Source organism: Dunckerocampus dactyliophorus, chromosome 3, assembly GCF_027744805.1.
Source record: "Dunckerocampus dactyliophorus isolate RoL2022-P2 chromosome 3, RoL_Ddac_1.1, whole genome shotgun sequence".
Taxonomy (NCBI): domain Eukaryota; kingdom Metazoa; phylum Chordata; class Actinopteri; order Syngnathiformes; family Syngnathidae; genus Dunckerocampus; species Dunckerocampus dactyliophorus.
This window is the reverse complement of record NC_072821.1, coordinates 15313138-15336562: the sequence shown is the minus strand read 5'-3', so window position 1 is coordinate 15336562 and position 23425 is coordinate 15313138. Positions and strand designations below refer to the sequence as shown.

General features: G+C 39.5%; 1 protein-coding gene across 1 annotated transcript in view; it reads left to right on the top strand.

Annotated features, from left to right (window-relative positions):
* The window catches only part of rras2 (RAS related 2), a 48693-nt gene extending 27461 nt beyond the window's left edge, over nucleotides 1-21232 (top strand). The window contains exons 2-6 of the mRNA XM_054769623.1: nucleotides 11641-11728; nucleotides 11906-12008; nucleotides 14692-14800; nucleotides 16470-16588; nucleotides 19410-21232. Coding sequence (XP_054625598.1) covers nucleotides 11641-11728; nucleotides 11906-12008; nucleotides 14692-14800; nucleotides 16470-16588; nucleotides 19410-19497 — 507 coding nt within the window. The 3' untranslated portion in view covers nucleotides 19498-21232. The remainder of the gene's footprint in view (nucleotides 1-11640; nucleotides 11729-11905; nucleotides 12009-14691; nucleotides 14801-16469; nucleotides 16589-19409) is intronic.
* Nucleotides 21233-23425: the final 2193 nt, after the last annotated feature.

Below are 23425 nucleotides of genomic sequence, written 5' to 3'. Positions count from 1 at the left end.
TTTTCGTGCGTTCATGGCTATGCTTGTTTGCATGCGGGAATCGGTGTCACCCTTTAGTGTTGTAGACCTGAATTGGTTGCAAAACATGGATTGCAGTCACTTATATTTGTAGCCTATCTGGAGTCAATCTGTCAGTTTCAGTAAGTAAATCCATATTTTTTTGCTACATGTATTCTATGAATCTTTGGATAATATTATGGGGTTTCATTCTAGGGCTAACTGGTCTTTTATTTTGCAGCTGTCAGTGTCACATACTGACAAAAAAAAAAAACATACTTGTGGCTATTTTGTGTGTGTTACAGTATGTCATAGTTATCCATCACACAATATCAGTGAATGTTATTATTGTGTTACTGTTGTGAATGTCACTTTATTGGCTTTGCTGTGAGCTTTGTGTTTAAATTTGGTTCCTAGAAAATAGTCTGGCAGTGAGGTCACAGCCAAGATGATGTCGGTACAGAAAACTGGCTGGGGGGCGCGAGTCAAAATCGTGTGAAAATCAACACTTATTTTACTCCTATTTCATAGTTGTTTCATTCTAAACTGTTCTTTTTCCAGGCCAGTGTTCGCTAGTTTTTCATACCTGACAGTTTTAATTGGAATTAATTTATTTCAAACATGCATACAGTTTACATTGAATGTTTCATGTTACATTTACAATTCCATATGTCCGAAAAGGAGTAGGAAGAAGCAGAGCTTATTTAATCCTACTCCCTGTCCGTGTTACATCAATTGCTAATACATATGTTCACTTCCTATATTCAACATGCACTAATTTACTGGTTACTTATTCTTGCATGCAGTCATGCAGATGATATAATAATAAAAAAAATATTATTATTATTAATTATCTTTGACAACAAGCACTCTTGCTTCTTCTGGACCTTCATATAGCTTGATGTAAATTTTGCCGTTGGTGCTCCAAGTGCTTCGTATCTTTCGCTGCTTCGTCAAGTCTCGTGCTTTCTTGGCGATGTCAGCGTTGAGTTTTGTCAGATGCTCATTCGTGTAGACGTTTGTGCCTCTCAGCTTCTTTCCCTGTATTAGCAGTGCTGTTTTTGGTTTGGTTTGGTTTGGTTTGGTTTAGTTTATTTGAACATGAAGGTTACAATGGAATACATCTCGTGAATCATTCTTTGACAGTTCCACATGTCCAAAAGGAGTAGGAAGAAGCAAAGCTTATTTAATCCTACCCCCCATCCATTCTACATCTAGTACAGTACATGTAGTTCACTTCCTGGATTCCATGTCATGTTTTCAGTGATAGTCAGGATAACACATAATAGATAACGGTGAGATAACCCCCCCCCCCCCCCCTCCCCCCCCCCCCCCAAAAAAAGAGAACATTCATAATAATGATAATAATGATGACAATACTAAATAAATAAATAAATAAATAAGAACAAAGCTTTTTTTTTTTTTTCCCCTTTCCTTTTTTTTTTTTTAAACACAACAAAGAAAATTATATAAAAAAATAAATAAATAAATAAAAAATAAAATAAAATAAAATAAAATAGAAAATAAAAAAATAAATAAAATAAAATAACAAACCTGACAGAACAATCAGGACTCTTCTGCCTTGTATTTAGCAAACATCAACTGCTTGTATTGTTTTTTGAATTTGCTCATCTCTGTACATTGTTTGAGTTCTTTACTCAATCCGTTCCATAATTTAATTCCACACACGGAAATGCTGTGGGTTTTCAGCGTTGTTCTCGCATATAAATGTTTTAGGTTTAATTTTCCTCTCCTCTCTGATTGAGAGTTTTGAATTTCCTGTTGGTGATCTTGGTGATGATGACAGGTGAGGTGTTTTTCTGCCACACAGTGTGGGATGCAAGTGTCGATGGTGTTGACATCTACATCCACCTCCTTTGATTGTAGGAAGTTGGTAATCTGTTGAAGGAACATCTGTTCTATCTGGTTCTCCTGTTTTGGACTGCCCTGTCTTTTGACCTGAGTGTACAGTAATTCGAGGATCATATCGTTTATTTGCACATTCTGATCCATCTCATCAGTTATATTTTTCATTTGCTCTTTGCTTCTTTCTCTTCCTCAAGAGTGGTGTGCAAGGCAGCATTATCTTCTAATAGTGCCTTGACATCATCCTGTAGAACCTTGATACCATTGCATAATGCCAAATTTTCTTCCATAGGGTTTTTTACCTCCTTGAGAGAAGCGCTTAAGGCAGCATTGTCTTCCAATAGTGCCTTGATATCATCCTGTAGAACCCTAACATCCTTGCATAATGCTCTGTTTTCTTATATATGGTTTATAGCCTCCTTAAGAGCAGCGCGCAAGGCAGAATTGTCCTCCAATAATGCCTTGATATCATCCTTTAGAACCCTACCATCCTTGCATAATGCTCTACCTCACCTGTCATAGGGTTTTTAGGTTTCTTAAGAGCAGCGCATAATGCAGCATTGTCTTCCAATAATGACTTGATATCGTTCTGCAGCACCTTGATCTCAGTGCATAATGCTCTATTTTCTTCCATAGGGTTTTTAACCTCCTTAAGAGCAGCACACAAGGCAGCGTTTACATCTTGCATCTCCTCGATTTCCTCCCTTAGTGCCTTGGTATCCTTGCTCAGTGCTCTATTTTGTTCCATAACGTTTTGACATCTTCATGGACCGCCATGATCATATCGATGAAACTGTCGTTCTGCGAATCTACATATTGAATCTCTGATCGCGGACACTTAAAATCTTGTTTGTAATTGCAAATACTTAATTTCTCTCTCTGTTTGTGGGGCAGTACACTCTCGTATCTGATTAATCTCTTTCTTCAAGGCGTGTAATAATATCACATTTTTGCTCTCAAGAACATTTGGGCCGGGAGGTGAGGAAGGTGGGGAAAGTCTCTCCGACCGCCAGACTGGCCCTATTTCTGATTTTGAATCCGTATTTCCAGGGCCAGTATCATTTCTCTTTGTGTTTGACATTGTTGGTAGAACTTCAGCAGTTGTTGTGGATTTTCTTTAATATTGGTGATTTATTACTTAGTGGGGCTGTCCGATATGGACCAAAACTCATATCCCGATATATTTAGGTTGAATATCGATATACGATATATATCCCGATATTTTTTTAAGCAAAGTGAGTTTAGACTAAATCAAAGCCAAATATGCGTGTCAAGTTGTTTTCTTAAAACAAATACTTAACATAAGGATATTTTTTTAGATTTTAAAGCTTCATGGAAGATGTACACAAAAAAGTCTTATCTGAAAACAGCCTCTAAAATAGAAAATTAAAGTAGGACATTCTCTTTTTGAAATAAATATAAAAAAAAGTCAAATATAATCTTTTTTAATAACAAACCTTTAGCGATGCTAGCGATTGCCAGGGATACACCGTGAACTGATCTCTGGCCAATTGCAGGGCACTAATTATAAACACGCACGATAAATATCAGATGATTTTGAAAAACACAGATGCCCTTATTCTCTGCAACTGACAGTTAGGGATGCATAACTTAGAAGCAAAATGAATCCGCTAGAAAGTTACGGTGACCTTTTCTGCAAAACTTGGAGCACAAAATATTTGCTCAAAATGCACAAAACCACTCTGAGCTCATTTTCACACCCACAGCTCCATATAGCTGTGTTTGCGCGTCTTTCTGCTTTCATGCTTGTTCACACAATGTGCAAAACAACTGCCATAAAGGACTCACAGGCATATAGGGGTTGAGTGACTTGTGACCTTAGAGGGTGACAAGATCAGAGAAAATCTTTAAGTGCTGACTGCTGACCCACAGTAGCAGCATGTCTTAGCATGTTCCACTTTAGGAAGAGGGAAGTGTGATATGTTTTGGGGCATGAGGAGGTGGGGGTAACAGGGCTGTACATGCTCACAATTGAATTGAGAATGATCTCTAAATTCCAATTCAATTCTTGAATTTGAATTGCGGTTGCAAACAGAAAACAGAATTGCAATTTAAATTCGAATTGCAGGAAGTACATTTGAAATTCCATGAAATTCAAAGAAATTCATGATGCATAATTTAGGTGTAAGTAACAATGAAGCTTTACAGTATATATTTAAAACATGAATTTTACAAAAATATTATTGTATGGACTTCATGTGCACCATACTTTATTATAGAAGACAGTTGTATATAGTAATTGTTTTTTAAATCACAAATTAACATTGAAAACCTACTACCTACATTTGTACCTTTGTACAAGGTACAACTGATAATTCTCACGGAGGTGTTGACTGAATATCATGACAGTAGGGATGTCCCGATCTTTAGGATAGGGATCGGCTGCCGATTCGCTGTATTTTGAAGATCAGATAATATCGGCTTCCTCCACGATATCGGGCCGAGCTGGTTGCTGTACCACGTTTGTAACTGCGGGCCACACAGGTGGTGCGGTAGTGCGCCTCAAAGCTGGTTGCCACTCGACTCCCGCCACCTGCAAGAAATAGAAAACGCAACACTACAGTGCAGACATGTCCGTGGTGTACCGTGGTGAAGTTAGTTTCATGTTGGACGTCGGCTATTCGGCTCCGTAGCTGCAACGGTAATTTCGCCTCACTGTTCCCGGACTGCTGTGCCATTGTGCGGGGACCTCGCACGCAGTGGCGGAGCTACGTGGTGGCCGTGGCCACCCTTGGTCACTCTCCGGCCACCCCACTGGCCAGCTAGACATTTCATGCATCAACTGATTGCCACCCCTATGTGAATAATGGTCTTACCTTGGCCCCAAGGTAAGACCAATGGAAAATTTCTGGCTCTGCCAGGGAAGTGCACGCATGGGAAGTGCTGCTCTAACCGCTGGTTGTTTACACTACGGACCATCAATAAATTACTATTGCGCTGAAGAGAGTTTGTTAAAAAAAAAAAAATTGCACGCCCATTTTTTCCAAATGTAGCTTTTACTGGATTAGCAACCTGACTCACAGAGCTACAGAAGCCAATATGACAATATCAGAATGTTGTTGGTCATGCTGTGTAACAAAAAAAGCAAATTGTCTCGTGGGCACTAGGCCTGGGACGGCAATTGCTTTATCCGAGTCTTTAAACAGGCTATCCAAACATTTGGAGTACACCAGTAAAATAAATTAGTGATAATTATAAACATGAAGGCAAAAAATGGTTTATACTTTGGCTTCTCATGAACTTTCCAACATCAAGGAGTATACTTAATGTAAGTGTCTGTTAGTGTCATTTGGAAGAAAACATTACGTTAAAAGCATCTAATTCTCACTGATATGTGATGAGAATTAATTTCTCTCAATTGCATTGAATTAAAATCAAATTCAAATTCAATTTAACATCCTCTGGGGTGGAGTCAATTCAAATTCAAATTCATCCATTTAATTGAATTCTGAAATTCTAAATTTTGCACAGGCTCGGGGGGGGGTAAGTATACCTTTATAAACTGAACCCAGCTTAAGACCTCCCAGGCTACATTGATCCATGCAAGTGGTAATTTTCAGTTCAGGTTCAGTGGGTTCACGTTGAGCATGAGGGCATTTTTCTGGCTATTTGTTTTTGCTCCGCATCATCTCATATTATGACAACATGCAGTTGGAGGTCGACTTCCCAGGTCAGCGTGATTTACCCTGTGTTGTTGCTGAATCAGAGGATTGAGTTAGTGGTTCTAGATTGGTTCAGTCAACCCAGCGACACAAACCAGACGAGCAGGAATCGGGATAAGTGACAGAGATGGAAAAAGATCTATATTTAGTGTCTGTAAAGCTGTTTTTCTGGAGAGGAAGTGGGTACATAGTGCAAGCATGATGTTGATTACACGCCTACACATATCACCCTGTCTTGCTTTCCCTGAGGCTGGCAACCAACGCTTCTAACAGACACGATTTATGGCTTCATGTTTTGACTGTGGCAGTCTGGAAAAACAAACCTGACCAGCAAACAGAGCTTGCAGATGCGATGGACTTAATTTATTAAATGTCACACTGGCAAAGTTGTTTTTTTGCGGTTATTGTCATCTTTATATGTATCACAAATGGTAAACATTTGGCTAAAAAGCTTTGCAGAATAAAGGTGACTTGAAGCCGTTTTTCAGGGTCTTCATAGGGTTCATTATGTTTTTTTATTGAGTCAGTTCCATTTCATATTTTTGATTGATCATTAAACCATTTATCAGTTCAGTTTTCAAGGAGCAGCTGTTTGGTTCTTGAATTTGGTGATCTGAGAACAATAAAATGATTAGAGAAATTGGCATTGACAACCATCAAACTGTCGTTAGCAGACCATAAGATTTATTATCAATTAACCTAATCTCTTTTAGAACATCCATCCTAATGTTTCATCCACAAATCAATCCTGTTTTTATGGCAAAAAGAAGCCTGTAATGTTCTCTCTGTGTTGAGCGAGCATTTGTGTATATATATGTATGTGTGTGCGTGCGTGTGTGTGTGTGTGTGTGGGTGGGCGGCACGTTGGAATGCTAGAGGGGAACTGAGTGACAGGTTTGGACTTTGGAAGGTAGGCGGGGTCCCAGAACATGTTGTCTGTGACATCACCGCCACTTGGCCCGCTACAGAGGTGGAGTTTCCTTCCTGCAAAAGCTGCCACCTTGCAAGCTACATCGAAACTGTGCTGCACAGGAACCTTTTTTTTCAAATCTGTTTTTATTTAAAAAGCCATCAAAATTCAACATCACTGCTGATCAGAGATTATTATCTTCCATTTTAATTATCCTGGTAGACATGAGGGCACACGCCTATGATGGTGATCATGTCAGCACTGGTCTAATGACTTGCTTAAAGGAAGCTTCATTCAAAATTAGGAGTAATAGTAGTTAAAGTAGTTTTGTAGTAAATGTTCACTCTCCTGCAGTTAGACGTTGAGGGTAAGGTTGCATCATAATAGCACTTTAATAGGGGTGTAACGATTCGTTTTAATAACGATTCGATTGGTATCACGATTCATGGTTGCCGATACGATAAGGATGGTATTAGTTCATTTAGAATGATACGATCCGAAACGATTCAGTAACTTTAAATTGATTCAGTAACTTTTAGCCAAAAATTCAACCAGTGTGCCTGTGAAATAAATGCCAGACTACCGGACAGTTTCCTAGATTCCCATAGTTTTTTGTAAGGGAATCGGGTATAAATGATTAATAATGCTAACATACTTAATAAATGATCAATGAGTATAAAAATAGTTAAAAATGCAATAAAAAATCAGGATGAACAGAGGGTGGCATAGCTTGCCATGATTAATTTTTTACTTCAAATAGTGCATTCAGAACCTGCACTTGGCACCCAATGAGGGACATTATAGGGACATTATTAACAAGATATGGTTTGCCAGCAGTATAAGTAGCCCACCGTCTAATTGGCAACAGGTGTGGAATTCCTGGCTCCGCCTCTGCAGCAAGGGTTGCACTGCAACAAAGTGGCAGACAGGCGGCAGCAGAGCGGCAGTACAGAGCATGACAGCATCAATGTAGTTTAAAGAAGTTTCACTGGCTCAACCTAGATAAAAATTCTGTGTTGTTTTACAACAGCCTGAAGGAAGAGCTGAAAGAGGACACATGGTGATGACAAAACACATGTTAGGTTAATTGGAGGTATGAATGTGAGTGTAAATGGTTGTTTGTCTACATGTGTCCTGAGATTGACTGGTGACCAGTCCAGGGTGTACCCCTCCTCTCACCCAAAGTCAGCTGAATTTAACAGAAACAGCTCTCCATTTCCTTTTACTCGTCGCATTCATCAAATTTTATACTTTTAGCCAGAAAAAAACATTTAAGGATGGAAAACGGTGAAAAAAATTGTGTGAAAAATGTATTATTTGACACAAACCTGAATTTAATTCAACGCATGTTTTAGAGTAATATGAATATATGGGACATTAATTGCTCAATAATTATATTTTTCCGTTCAAAACAACACAATAAACTGAATAAAATGATTATTTAAATATCTTTCTTATAGAAATCAGTCCTGCTTAACTCAAAACCGTATAAATTCAGTGTCCAGGTTCATTATACTTTATCACTGATAAAGGAGAACTGAGCTATTTGTGTTGTATTTAAATTTAAATTGTACTTTATGTACAAAGCTGATCTCCACTCATTACTGATTGTCGTGATGCTATTTTGTGGTCATGTCTGACTTGAACAGCTAAAAAAGAGTTTAAGACTTAAAGTTAATAGTTTAACAGTTTGAAGCAAATATTCTTTGACCCTTTCGGAGCTACATAGAAATTCACAAGCACATCCGCCGGTCTGTCACTCAATTATGTCTGCTGGATAAATATTTTAAATGGTTTGGCAAGGAAAAACTTAAATTAAAATAAAATAATAATCTGCGCCCACTAATACAGTACAGGGTTGTGCCGAATCTAAAGAACGGTTCAACACAAATACGCACACCTTTACAGCCCTACTAAGTATGTGTTTGTTCAAAATCCTTTTGCACATGCACAAGAGTAAACTCCATTGAAATCTCGTTGGTTGTTGCCACCTCTACAAAACTATTTCTGAACTACTTCTATTTTATTTCTACAACTGGTGTGGTCCACCACAGTCATAATGCCCCAAACCATGATTCTGAATGAATTAATTCATTAATTAATTGAACTTTACCTAGTTGGTCCTTGATACGGCTTTTAACAACATACAATATGCGGCAGCATGTAACCTCCTCTCTTCAAACAGTTACAGGGTTTTATTGTGATCTCTCCTTGGTGGAGTTGGAAAATGAGCTTCTATCGTGAGCGTGATTTGTCCTCATGACAGCTGTGTGGTGTTTCCATGGAAATCTGAATTCCGATATGTGTCATCCTCCTTGTGCCGTTATTAACAGTGGAAGATATCGAGGACACTTCGAAAAAGTTTTATTTTCAAAGGCACTTAACAATTGGGATTTAGACCGTATGGCATTGTTGTGTTTTAATATCAGTGCCTGCAATTGACGTCTGACCAGTCCAGGGTGTAGCTGGGATAGACTTCAGCTTTCACGTGACCCAGGATCAGGATCAGGATCAGTGAAGTGAAGTGAGGTTAGCAAAGTAAGAGACCACACAAAACATGACAAAGTCAAGTCATGACTGTCACTGCTGCAGAGGGCATGATGGGAAGGGGTGGCCCCTCTGCCCAACATGACTCATGCTTGATACAAGCTGGCTGCTCCTGATGAGGTCATCTTTGAAGGTATCACAGGTGATATTACTGGACATGACTCAGCCTCCTATTGCTCAGCAATTTCTGTTAGAACTCCTGAGTCATGTTGCATCTACTTAGTGGAATAGTAAACGGCTTAGAGCAGGGGTGTCCAAACTTTTTTCATCAAGGGCCACATACTGAAAAATTAAAGGATGGACGAGCCACTTGGATGTTTTAATACTTCATAAGTATAATTTTTTTTCTCCTTACATTTTTTTTTTACTGTTTTTTTCCCCCATTTCTACTGTTTTCTCCAAATATTTCAACATACACATTTTCTTGTAATGTTCTGATTTCATTCCCGTAATATTTTGACTTTATTCTCATTCTATCAACTTTTTCCCAACCAAATTAATTTAATTTATTTATGATTACATTTTTATTTGAACGATTTTTTTTCCTCATAATGTTATGACTTTTTTCTTGTAATATTATGACTTTATAATATTTCAACTTTATTCTTGTAAAATTGCGACGTTATAAAGTTATGACTTCATTCTTCTAATATTTCAGCTTTATGCTTGCAAAATTACTTCTATTCTTTCCATTTTTGCTGGGGGGGGTTTTCTTGATGAATTGTATTTTTAGAATGTGCCATGGGCCGAAAACACTTTGGACACCACTGGTTTAGAGGATAGCTGTGCTTCATACTGCTGCCCAAAGTCGACAGAATAAGGAATGAGATGGTCAAAAGGAAGACGACCGGGATAAGAAAAACATAACAGATTTTTTTTTTTCCTCTCTTTTTGTCTTGCTGTCTCTTACATTCAATTGCTGTCTGGTCGTCTGAAGCCACACGGGGAGTGTGGTGCAATGAAGCACAGCGTTAGGCACACAGTAATACTGATGAATTATTTAAGGATTGGTGAGTGAGTTCGATTTAGGCCTCTGTACATGCATGCTGCAGGATGACAGGAGAGTGAGGGGGAGAGATTACCTGCTTCTCCTGCAACAACTGCAGGCAAGGGGCAAGGAGTTTGTATGCAGGAGGAAAACGCTATTTAGAAAAGTGAGAGAGAGAGAGAGAGAGAAAGACATTTTTTTCTTCAGTAAATGTGGATACTTGAGCTGCGCAGTGTGAAAATAGCAAACTAGAGTTTCTGTGGCTAATCATAGAACAGTACTTTTTTTCTCAGCTTAACAAACATTACTACATTACTATGCAGTTTGACCTCCCCAGAACACAACAACATAAGGTACTATATATCTGCAAAATCTGATGAGATCATTAAAACAAATCCCTTTTCAAAAATATTAGTACAGCTTTGAGAGGAGATCTGAGAGACTTTTAGACACGAATGTCATATTATATCCCAGTATGTTGTGATGAAAAATTGTGGTTCTGATTTTCGATTAAGCGATTGTATCGAATATCTTGCACCGATACGGGTGTACGTTTACAAAGGGTCAAGTTACAGTATTCAAATTTGATCATCATTTTTTTGTGTAACATAAATAATTGAGGGGAAATTATCTCTGTGTTTTATCATTGTCACATTTCACAATTTTACACATGACATTACAAATACAGACTATTAAACCAACTTGCATATTATATATTGAAATTATTATCAGTCACTCCGTAAATTGTCTGCAATTGGATTAACTCCTTGGAATAATTTATTTTTCTGATCAATAGTTAAAGTGCTGCCCCTCTTTGGATCCAAATGACACTTTTTTAACCAAAAAATATAAGAACACCACCATGCTAAGATTGGCGGCTAAACTTTGTCAAATTTCTGTCATTAGCTGACAACAAACAACTAATGGGCGTGCGTGTGTGTTATATGGGGTGTGGCATGCAATGTCAGAGCCTGAAGAGGGCGGGTTTCTAACATTCGGAAGTTAGCTCTCCCCAGGACCTAACCAAGACACACAGGACCTTTAAGGTGACTTGTGTGATCAAGTGTGTGCTAAGAGCATCTTGATTGTACGCTACCAAATTCTGCCTCAAAACAGTACAGTGAATATGGGCCATACGGGACAAAAAATCTTGTTGGACTTGATGTTCTTGAGATCATTCAGTGGTTCAGGGTGTTGGTTTGACATTCGCCGAGCCCTCCTTCAACTGTCACCACTTAACAGGCCGCTGAGGAGAGTGAGAACTACCAAACATGAGAAAAATCTCAAAAATGTGAGACTGCTCCTCCTCCTCTTAACTCCCTGCCCTATGGTCCCACCCTTCCAGTTTAGGTTACGAGGAGACCGGATGGGCCCTAAAATAAAGAATGAGGGTAGAAAAAGTTGAAAACTGAGCAGTGGTGGCTGGTTGATGGAATGCTGTTATTAACCTGCAATGTGCTAAGGTAGCGGCAGTGGTAGAAGTCACTTAAGATCTGCTGTGTTTGAAGCATAAACAAGAATTATGGCGTGGATGTTCATCAGTTATCTACTTGATGTATACACAAGGGATCTCGAAAATTGCTCATTTTTGTTCATTGACCACCCAAAGTCCAGTTGTGATTGCTCACAGTCTCGTTTGTCTTCTGCAGTCCTACTTTGTCACCGACTATGACCCCACGATTGAGGACTCCTACACCAAACAGTGTGTGATTGACGAAAGGGCAGCCAGGCTGGACAGTAAGTGCATGTTTTGAAATAAACACAACACATTTAATGCGCACCTACAGTACATCCACATCTGCACCAGTTCTTCGCTTAGAGTTGACTCTATTAGGCTTCAAGTTATGGTGTGTTGATGTGTGTGTGTGTGTGTGTGTGTGTGTGTGTGTGTGTGTGTTTGCGCACGTTGTGTAGTTCTAGACACGGCTGGGCAGGAAGAGTTTGGAGCCATGAGAGAACAATACATGAGGACAGGGGAGGGCTTCCTGCTCGTCTTTTCAGTCACTGACAGAGGAAGGTGAGTGACAGTTCTCATCATGGACAACTGTGTGTGTGCCTCTTCTTTTCTTCTTGTTTTCTTTGTGCACACACACATCTCTGTTTACTCTTCACAGTCACACTCTCTTACTAGCGCTCTTTGCCTCACACTCTACCCAAACCATAAATAAGAACTTTTTTTGGAGCCTCACGCTAATGTGCTTTTTCTTTTGTTTTGAGTTAAATATATTGACAACTGCATTTAAGCTGTTTGTGTGGCTGGTAAAACCAAAATAAAGTTTGACATGTGAATAAATAAAATGTAGTCTATCTACAATGAGGTGTTAACATTAGCTAGCAAAAAATATAGTCCGCGGATACTGCTTGAGGTACACTTGGATGATGATGTAATACTGATATAGATAGATGATAAGATAGATAGATATAATACTGTATCAAAAACGAGAGATGGTGCATGGAAGAACCCATCACATTTGTGTGAGAATCTAGGTGAATATGCATATACAGGAATACATTTTTCACTTTTAACAGTTAAGTCTTGGAGGCGTTCTGCAGGTACAACTGAGCGACATTCTAGTTTCATCAGGTCATCATCGTGCTGCTAAAACAACAAATGTTATTTTGACCACCTCTTTTGCACAGCACTGTATTCAGTTAAGCGAAAGCAAGCTAGTACAGTCGTCCCTCGCTACATCACAGTTTGACCATTGCTCCCTCGCATTTTGAAAAAATTAATTCATTAATAAATGATTACTGTTTCGTAGTTGACAGTGGCCTATTATTAGTCAAAAATGATTTAAAGACAAGGTATATGTAGTGTTCTGGCCAGTAGGCGTCAGTAATGTTATTGAAACATGACATTAGATTACGGTAATTTCCGGTGTATAAACCGCTACTTTTTTCTTGAACTTTGAACCCTGAATTTTATATAGCGGTGCGGCTAATTCATGGCTGTGTTCTAATCTACATCTCCTTTACTTCAGAACTGCTACTAATCGTTTAAATGCTGTGCCACTCACGAGTCAGTGAAGAAACGGTAGCTCTGTCATTTGCAGGAGCCAATCAGGAGCTATAAGGGAACTCACAAGGAGCTTGTCAATCCATGACGAGGCCATCAGGACCACATCGTCTGCAAATAGCAGAGGCGAGATCCTAAGGCCACCGAACTGGACTCCCTCGACGCCTAGAAATTCTGTCCATGAAAATTATGAACAGAATTGGTGACAAAGGGCAGCCTTGGCGCAGGCCAAGGTTCACCGGAAACAGGCTTGACTTAATGCTGCAATACGAACCAGGCTCCTGCTCCGGTTGTACAAGGACCAAATGGCACGTAGCAGCGCGCCACCAATCCCGTACTCCCGGAGCACCCCCCACAGGACACTGTGAGGGACACGGTTGAATGCTTTTTCCAAGTCCACAAAGCACATGTAGACCGGTTGTGTAAACTCCTAAGTACCCTCCAGTATCCTTGCAAGGGTGTAGAGCTGGTCCAGTGTTCCGCGACCATGACGAAAACCACATTGCACCTCCTGTAGCCGAGGTTCGACTAACGGTCGTACCCTTCTCTCCAGCACCCTGTAAACGACGTTCCCAGGGAGGCTGAGGAGTGTGATCCCCTATAGTTGGAACACACCCTCCGGGCACCCTTTTTGAAAAGGGGGACCACCACCCTAGTCTGCCAATCCAGAGGTACAGTTCCCGACTTCGACACAATGTTGAAGAGACGTGTCAGCCAAGACAGTCCCTCAACATCCAGAGCCTTGAGGAATTCAGGGCGAAACCCGCATGAGTTAATTGTAAACAAAAGTGTAACACACAGGAGTTTCAGAGTTAAGTAGCGCAACCAACATTTAAAAGCGCATCCAGAAGCAAAAAGCTGCTGGACGCTGACCACTCATGACACTTTTTCAAATGCAACAACTGCAATCGTGTGGAGTTAATAAAAAAGCTACATTAGGAGGTTGCCACCACGGTGGTTAATTGAACGGAGATGTTATTTGGAGCATTTAGGGTAGCTCTATTGATATAAGCAATAATATATAATATAATGGATATAGGCAATAATATTATGACAGTTTCAATCACCTATTTCACATAACACTAAACCACACAGGTGTAATATTCTTGTCTGTCTCCACTTCCTCCTTGTCTTTGTGTGCCTACCCAGCCGTGCAGTGCACTAAGCTGAATTCCTCTACCCTCACCCACAGCTCTCCTCCTCGATGTTGATGTTGTAAACACGCTTTCCTTCCTCCATTTATACTAGTCAAGTCTTTCCAGATTTACTAGGTGCTCTCCAACTTGTCTGTGGTCTTGTGTCTGGAATGTCATCTTGGGTTTGTGGCCACATTCTCTCATTTTTTTTAAATTCAGGCTGACGTTATTATTTACTATTCAACCATGGCATTTACAGTAAGTCCAAATGGGCCGAGTCGGACTTTAGAACAGAGCCACAGACGGGCAAATGTAATGTGTTTGGAATATTGTGTTGAAATCTTTCTTTGTTAGTTGACATTTTCAAGCTCCATAGTCAGACTCACAGCCTTGGTGCCCCGAGCTCCTGGCTGATGGCTGTGTGGGTGGATTTCCTTAGCGGTTTTCAAGCATGTGCATATGTGCATATTTCAATGCATCTGTGCGTGTCATTCCAAAAGAATTATGCGATCTGTACGTCTTGTAACACCATGTTGTGCAATCCACAGCTTTGAAGAAATCTACAAATTCCAAAGGCAAATCCTGCGAGTCAAAGACAGAGATGAATTCCCCATGATTCTTGTAGGAAACAAAGCAGATCTGGAACTACAGAGACAAGTAAGTCCAACAAAACATCTGTACTGTGGGATCATCTGATGAGATAATGTGAACCAATTAGCACCATTCATTCAAGATGGAAGCAAGTGTCGGGGCTGCAGCGAGCTGCTCAAGTACAGGATGTGAGCATAAAAGAGCAGCTGTAAAAATGGTGATGTCAGGAGGAGAGGATGGATGAAGAGAAAAGTGTGCTGAAATCAGGAATTTTCTGGGTGTTGGTATGCAGCTATCGTGTGAATCCACAGCGCCCCCTCATGGCAAAAGACAGCTGTCTTTTTAGTAGGCATCTGTGCTGCAATAATGGTAGTTTCAGTTTGTAAAGCAGGGGTGTCTAAATCTTTTCTACCACGGGCCACATCCTGAAAAAATAAATGAGGCAAGGGCCACTTTGATATTTTGTAAATCAACATGTGTATACGTAAAGAAGTTATATACAAGTATATTTCAAGAAAAAACTGTATCTCAGCTTTGTTATATCGGAGAAAAAGCGTATTATAAGTGTGAAATTAAGTTTTTTTTCTCTTTTCTTCTCATAATTATGACTTTATTCCCATTGTATTTTGACTGTATTCTCATTCAAACTTTTTTTGCAACCTGATTTTCCACAAATTACAACTTTACTCATTGTTTTGTTTGTTTTTCACAATGTTGCGACTTTAAAAAAAAAGTCATTTTTAAAATATTTCCCCTTTATGTTACTAAAATGGCATTATTTTTCCTCTTTAGATTACAACTTTTTTCTCATAATATTTTGACCTTATTCTTGTATAATTACTGCATGATGTTGATGTTTTTTTCATTTTTCTTGTGAAATTATATTTTTAGAATGTGCTGTGAGCCAATAAAAAAACAGCAGCCAGGCGGCGAATGGCCCCTGGGCTGCACTTTGGACACCCCTGTTGTAAAGCAAATTGTGAGCAAACATCTACACTATTTGTTCAAAATGAGATACAAATATATTTAAAGTATTCCTGTATAAACCCTAAGGCAAAATGTGTTCCATTTTTGCTTGTAATAATAACTAAATCATATTTTTTTTACTTACAAGTTACATTTAATACTTGTAATGTAATGATTTCTATGTACAACCACCAAAAAAAACATGGACGGTAATAACTAAGTGTGGTGTGCAAAGCAATATATATATTTAATAAAATGGTAAAAATAATTATTGATAAAATCATTTTTAATTTCCCACTGAGGAATTATAATTATTACACTGAATTGAATAAAAAAAAAATTCTTCTTCAAGTGTTATTCATGTTATACTACATGATGTGTAGTATAATGTAGTATAATGTGTAGTATAATGTAGTAGAACTAACATAATTATAACTTTATGACCATATTCTTTACTTAATATACAGTACAAACATTGCGGTGCTTGGTTTGTATTACAATTTAATTAAAGCAAGAAGCTTCAACCAGAAGTAATTATTCAAATTCAAGTTTTCTAATAATTTGAAAAGTATGCGCACCTTTTTTCTAACATATAAAAAAAGTGAAAGACAGCCGTATCATCAAGCCATGGCTGTTTTGAAACAATATTGAAAACAAATCCAGTTATTAGGTGTGTGTGTTTGTGGGGTGTGTGTGTTTGTGGGGTGTGTGTGTGTATGTGTGTGTGTGTTTGGGACCCATTTTTGTTTACCCCTGCCTGTCCCCTCAGGTAACCCAAGAAGAGGGCCAACAGCTGGCCAGACAACTGAAGGTCACATACATGGAGGCTTCAGCCAAAATCCGTATGAACGTTGACCAGGCTTTCCATGAACTAGTTAGAGTAATCAGGTGGGTGGCTTATTTTGTTTGCTCATGAGCTTGTAACTATATGAAACAACCACACAGTAACATCATGAGCAAAAATCTATCAAAACATGTTTTTTTAATCAGCCCAAAGCTTTGCAATTCCCTAGTTTTAACAGATACTTTGTGATACGATGATTTAATATAAGACCTCTATCATTCTTTATTTACAAAACTAATGATTACTTTTCATCATTACTGTTGGTATTGTGGTGTCGAGGTATCCTGCATGATACTAAGAGATAATTTTAATGTTTTGGTTATTTAGCAACATGCAAGAAACACAATATTAGCAACACCTCTCAGTATGGTACATGTCTACCTAATGAAGTATATATTTGATGGATAGATATATTTGTTTGGATTTTGCCATCAACAAGCACAACACACATTAACAGTGAACATTATTCATTGTCGTACAAGTGTAAAAATAAGTTAACCCTTATTACCGCCATAAAAACAATAAAACGCTGTCATGAATAACAAAGGTGATTTACGTCACATGCGATCAACACATCTTAGTTTTTAACAATCTTGTCAAACGTGTAACAATAACTTCACCTCTGTTAGCATTAGACATCAAGACAATAAAATACTGTCTGACTCCAATGACGAACAGCAAAGGCGCAACACAAAGAAACCTTTCACACAAGTGTAAGAAGAAGTTAACAACAGTAAAGCATTAAAAATATTCACTAGTACTATGACACTTTAGCTTAATTCTCATAACTATTGATGAGTCTTAATGCTCAGGATGTGAGTCCTTCTTTTGTAATAAATACAGTAATCCCTCGTTTATCATGATTGATTGGTTCCAGACCCAGCGGTAGTAGAAGTAGCATTCCTTATTTACAAATGGAATAATTTTGTAGTGACAGCACAGAAAACCTGTTAACAACCTTTTAAATATGTTTGTTAACATTATTATTAGAGCCCTCTAAACATGAATTAACACCTTTAGACTCGTATTCCCCAATATAGTAGACATAATAAGACTAAATGAGCCATTTACTGTAAGTCATAAATAAGACTCATGCACGTGTGTTGCTAAAAATGTGTTCCCTAGGGGGTCTAATTGCCGGGTGGACAGGAAGTGATGTTGGCGGTTCAGAGTTGAGTTTCAGCTTAACATGGTTAGTGCCGTAACAGTAGTCTTTGTGTTTATTAGGGATTTTTATTAGTGATTATTATGCCTGTTGTGAGATAATTCAAACCTGCAGTACTGTAAAAGCCTGTTGCTCCAAGGCTGGCATTTGTGTGTCTCATCGAACATTACAGTAACATTACTGGCACCTAGTGACCAGGTAAATACGATCAATATCTTTCAATGCATCGTTCATTTAGACATTTTTATTTTTGAAAACGCGTAATTTAGGCAAACAAAACATTTGCTTCAATATGTTTTGACTAGGGTTGTCACAAGAATCGATACTTCGATACCAAGTCGATATTAACAGCGAACAAATGCATCGATACCTGCTTTTATTGGTGTCGTCAATATGGACTATGCACGTTCTTCCTCAGTGAGCCGTTTCATTCTTGACAGAACTGATGTGGGCAGCATACACGTGTGAGCACTGAGGCTGGGCGCACCGAGACAGCGAGTCGGCTGTTTCACTCGCAAGACTTGGCAACACTGTGGGCAGCCACAGCTAAAGAAGAACGCGTGCTGTCGTGAACAAAAATGCCTCAACAAGTCCGGAGAAACCACTACAATTCGGCTTATAGTTAAGCCAGTTGCGTGTGGACCTACTTAGCATTTGAGGCGGATGAATGTGGTTCAATTATAAATTCACAAAAACCGACATGCTAACGGTGCCTCTGAAGTTTTCAAACCAAAGGAGGAAACACTTTGAACCTGGCGAAACATTTGAAAAACAGGCACCCAGACTAAGAATTCAAGGTGAGATAGTTTCAGTTTACAGTCACTGGTGTCATGTTATGCATGGCCCGAACCTATGTTCTGTTATTTGGGCTGAGAGGCACAGGCTTCGTATACTCACTCCCTTTCTAACCATAGATGCTTAATCAATAATGTAACAATTGTAATTTCTGTGTGGAGTTTGCATGTTCTCGCCGTGCGTGCGTGGGTTTTCTCCGGGTACTCCGGTTTCCTCCCACATTCCAAAAACATGCATGTTAGGTTAATTGGTGACTCTAAATTGTCCATAGGTATGAATGTGAGTGTGAATGGTTGTTTGTCTATATGTGCCCTGCGATTGGCTGGCGACCAGTCCAGTGTGTACCCCGCCTGTCGCCCGAAGTCAGCTGGGATAGGCCCCAGCATGCCCCGTGACCCTAATGAGGAGAAGCGGCATAGAAAATGGATGGATGGATGGATGGAGGCTATAAGCCATTGCTGTTTTTTAATGTATAGTTACCTCTTGGTATTGCAATGTAAATGTTGAATCACAGTCATCTTAAATACTTGAGGGTTCGAAAAACAGTTTACAATAAAGTAGTGAATTAAAAAATACATGGGTTCTCTTTTTTATTTTCATCGTGATATCGAACAAGTATTGAGAATTGTGGAAATTCACAGGTATTGGTACCGACTACTGACATTTCGGTATCGTGACAACCCTAATTTTCACTAATAATAGGCCATACTGAACCGTGATATATTAATTTATATATTTTTGAAAACCCGTGATAGAGTGAAGCCGCACAATTTGAATCGCGGGACGACTGTATAGCAAATAAGCCACAAAAATCCAAAGACAAAGCAAAATGTGTGGAACTTAGGTCTTGTAAGCCATGCCGGTGCTTTGCGTGATGCCATGCTTTCCTCTCTCCAAACCTCCAGAAAGTTCCAAGAGCAGGAATGTCCACCGTCGCCAGAGCCGACAAGAAAAGAGAAGGACAAGAGCGGTTGCCATTGCGTGATCGTCTGAGTCGGCCTTATCACTGTAACTCATGCAGCTGCTCTCTGTCTGTTGCCCCGCCCACTCTGCCTAACATCGCATCCCAAAGTGGATGACTGACCGCTGCCTTCTCCACGTGCATGACTCCAGACAGCTCCACCCCTGGGATACTCGGACCAGGGGTGGCTGTCCCCAGGACATCACTATGGACAACTGACAATGCCAAAATTTGAACACCACTCTACCTTCAGCCATAGTCCTTTTCACACGAGAAAGTCCCGACACTTAACATTGCCTTCTAAATCAGCCTGACCAATTCATGTTTTGTACTCTGGAGGACTTCTCTTGCCTTGTAGTGATTTGTACTTGCTGCCGAGATTGAATGAAACAAAAAAAAGTGTCCCGAATGTTAACAAGTGCAACGGAGAGATTTATCTTATGAAGCTTTGTGTATGTTGTGCCATCTTTTCTCCCATGTGCTAATCTGCTACTGTACATATGTGACATTTTGTTGTGATTTTTAAAGTGTATTTCTAATGACGATTAAGGTTGACTATTGAGGTTGGTTTTGCATATATGAAAGTGACTATATAATGATGTATATAAGTGATGCTTAGACAAGCCCTTAAAGCTACAATGATAGACATTTTAGATTCTTTGCGTTATTTTGTGGCTTCTGCTTCCATCTTAACTGCCAAATACAGAATGTCTGCAGTGTGCTGTCGTATGTCTTTAAAGTCTTATAGATTGTCGGATTCATATACAGCATTACCATCGATATTTCTTCTTCGATGTCGACGGTCCAACATTTTAGTTCTTGGGGTTCAGTTTAGTTATTAGAATAACACAAGCAACGGAAGTTAATTTATTGTGTATCCCTAAATAACATTTTTGATCTTGATTTTTCTGTTGAATAAAACAGTGGAAATAGTAAAATGCGCACTGTATAACATAGTGGGGGTGATTTCTTTGGGGCGGGGGGCTCATGCACACAGTGGACCTGCCACCTCTGGCGTCACGATCAGTACACACAAACACAGCAAATTCTCCTCTGCCTTCTTGCAACTGTAGTCTGTCTTTCATATCATCCTCTTGTCACTTAAAGAACAAGAAAATCACATGATGGTAGTAGGTGGACTTGATTAAATGTTTCTACTCTACTTTTATACGTTATTTTCTTATCAAACTAGCTGGCAAGTATTTTTTTATATGTTTATAAGTGAATATATGTAAAGAGGAATATTTAATTATCTTGGTTGTTTAAAGAGAATGTTGCCCCGGTCTGAGCAAAATTGGATTCTTCATGCAGATGTGATGCTTTTGTAGATTAGAAATGGAGATCATATTCATCGTCTTCTCAGAGGGTAAAATGTCAAGTCAGGTAGGAAGGGGTTTAGCATTGACACGCATTGGAGCTTTAATGATCTGCCAAATTGACAATTCTATACCCATACCCAGTATCCCAATGCTGATGTACATCATATTGATTTCGATTTTTCCTTCCATAGCAATGTCTTTTGGCCTGTGTTGAGCTTTTTTTTGGTGCTGAAATAAAATCTGTCATTGAGCCAGATGGGGTATCCTTTATTAATAAAATATGGTACGTACATCAAACATTCTGTCAATATAATTTATAGCTGCGGTATATTAGGCATCCCATCATTATTCACGTCATGCATTAAACCAAGCAACAGACATAAATATCAGATTCCTCAGTTATTTTCTTCAGAATACATGTAAGATGCAGAAAGAGTTTTTTCACACTCATTGAAATACAATATGGTGGCTGACACACATATAAATTCGACTTTGGGGCAGTTGAGGTTACAATCTACAATACTGACAGTACCAAAAAAAAGGTCCTGCATTAAAAAAGTTGCATACTCATACAAGCTTTATCACTAAGTCTGGACCAAAGGCCCTGATGATGTTCTGAAAGTATTGGAGAGGAATGCAGCATAAACAATAAAAAAAAAAGATAACGCATATCTGTATGATTATGTCTGCATTTTGGCACAATAATAGTGGATGTTGGTGGACTGAAATGCAGAAAACAAAGCTCAAATACGGGCTGTAAAAAGAGGAAATGCTTCGTTTTTAAAGACATAAATAAGCATAATAATATAACAGGAAGGCAACTCTCAACAGAACTGAAGAGAACCATAGCAAATACTATTTAGAGAACGAGGTACTGCTGATAGGAGGAAAGCACCTGATTGGTGGAGAGATGGAGGAAAATTACCGGAGGAAAATAACAAGAGAGGCCTGTATAACGAAGCAGGATTTTTTCTTATCCCGGATAAGTTTGAGGATTAATGGATATGCAGTACTACGAAGCTGGTTCACTTCTTAGCTGGATGCCGATGCCAACATTGTAACTTACACAGTTGAGCTAACCTGCTCCAGAGCAGTTTATGTTTGGGGACAAGAGCTCAGACCCGAAAATAGCACCACATACTGACCAATGTGAGATGAGAGCCTTAAAAATCACGGTCTACTGACCCATCAGTTGCCTCTGAAAATTACACCTCCTGTGTAGATCAGCGCAGATAGGAAGAGCAAGGACTTTCCTGGATCACACTGCAAAAACAGCCATACTTGAAAGAAGTCCAAATTATATTAAAAAGAGACAGCTTCTCTTATTTCAAGCAAAAGCTGGCATAGGCTCCAGCATACATGACTGTAATGAGGATAAGCGGCATAGAAAATGGATGGATGGATAGTTTTTTCAGCACAGGCAAAAGCCTTTTGTTTTTCTTCATTATTTTCATGAAGAAAGTTCTTGATTGTCGTTGGAGGGGACTGGCTTATCTTTGCCAGCTTCTGTGGTCCTATGTCCTACAACATGACAAGGTGAAACACTGCGTATATGGTGGTCATAAAAAGGACAGACAGTCCCCAAAGATCCAGACAACCGGACTCCGCTTGTTTGTTGAAGATGTTTCACCTTTAATCCAAAAGGCTTCTCAGCTTCAACATTTTTAAGTGTGAATTGCCCCTTTATGTCATTTATGTCTTGGGTAGGTGTGTCCTCTGGAGGTAGTCACAATAGGGTTGTTGTTGTCGCCTGGCGTGGTTGATGAATGACTGTCCTGCATAACAACCCTTTGACTGACGCCCGAGCCACCTCAACTGGCTCCTCTTGATGTGAAGAAGCAGTGGCTGTACTCTGAGTTCCTGCTGGATGACTGAGCTCCTCAACTTATCTCTTTAGCCACCCTGCGGAACAAACCCATTCTGTCTACCTGAAGTGTGATCTTGTTCTTTCGGTCGCTACCCAAAGCTTGTGACCATAAGTGAGACTAGGAACGTAGACCTGATAAAAGGTGAGCTTTGCATCCTGGCACAGCTGTCTCTTCACCACAGCGGTTTAGTACAAGGACCTTATTACTGCATCAATCCGCCTGTCTGTCTCACGCTCCAGCCTTCCCACACTTGTGAATAAGACCCCAAGATACTTGACCTCCTCTATCCGAGTCTACCCGACCTGAAGAGTGCAATCCACCCTTTTCCAACTGAGAAAATTGGTTGCGAATTCGCCTTTTCATGTCCACAGGGCACCCCGAAAAAGCACTACACCCTTGCAAGGTTCAACTAATGGAGCTACCCTTCTCTCCAGCTCTGTGGAATATTTCCTAGGGAGGCTGAGAGTGATCCTCCTGTAGTTGGAACATACCCTCTGATCACCCTTCTTGAAAAGCGGGTGGTCAGCCTATACTGTACATCTAATTTGACATAGTTATTTGCAAAAAAAACCCCAACAACATCAAAACCGTGTGCAGCTCTGAATCGAATGCATCGAAATGAAAATGTATGAGAATTTAACATTTAGTAGTACTCAACATTGCAAGTGAGTGAGCAGCTTCCTGGCGTTATGTAGCCCCTCCCTTTCAATCAAGGGGAAGCTTCGAGCACGCGCGCGCGTGTAGCTCAACATTGAGCCCCGTGGTGCCGATGA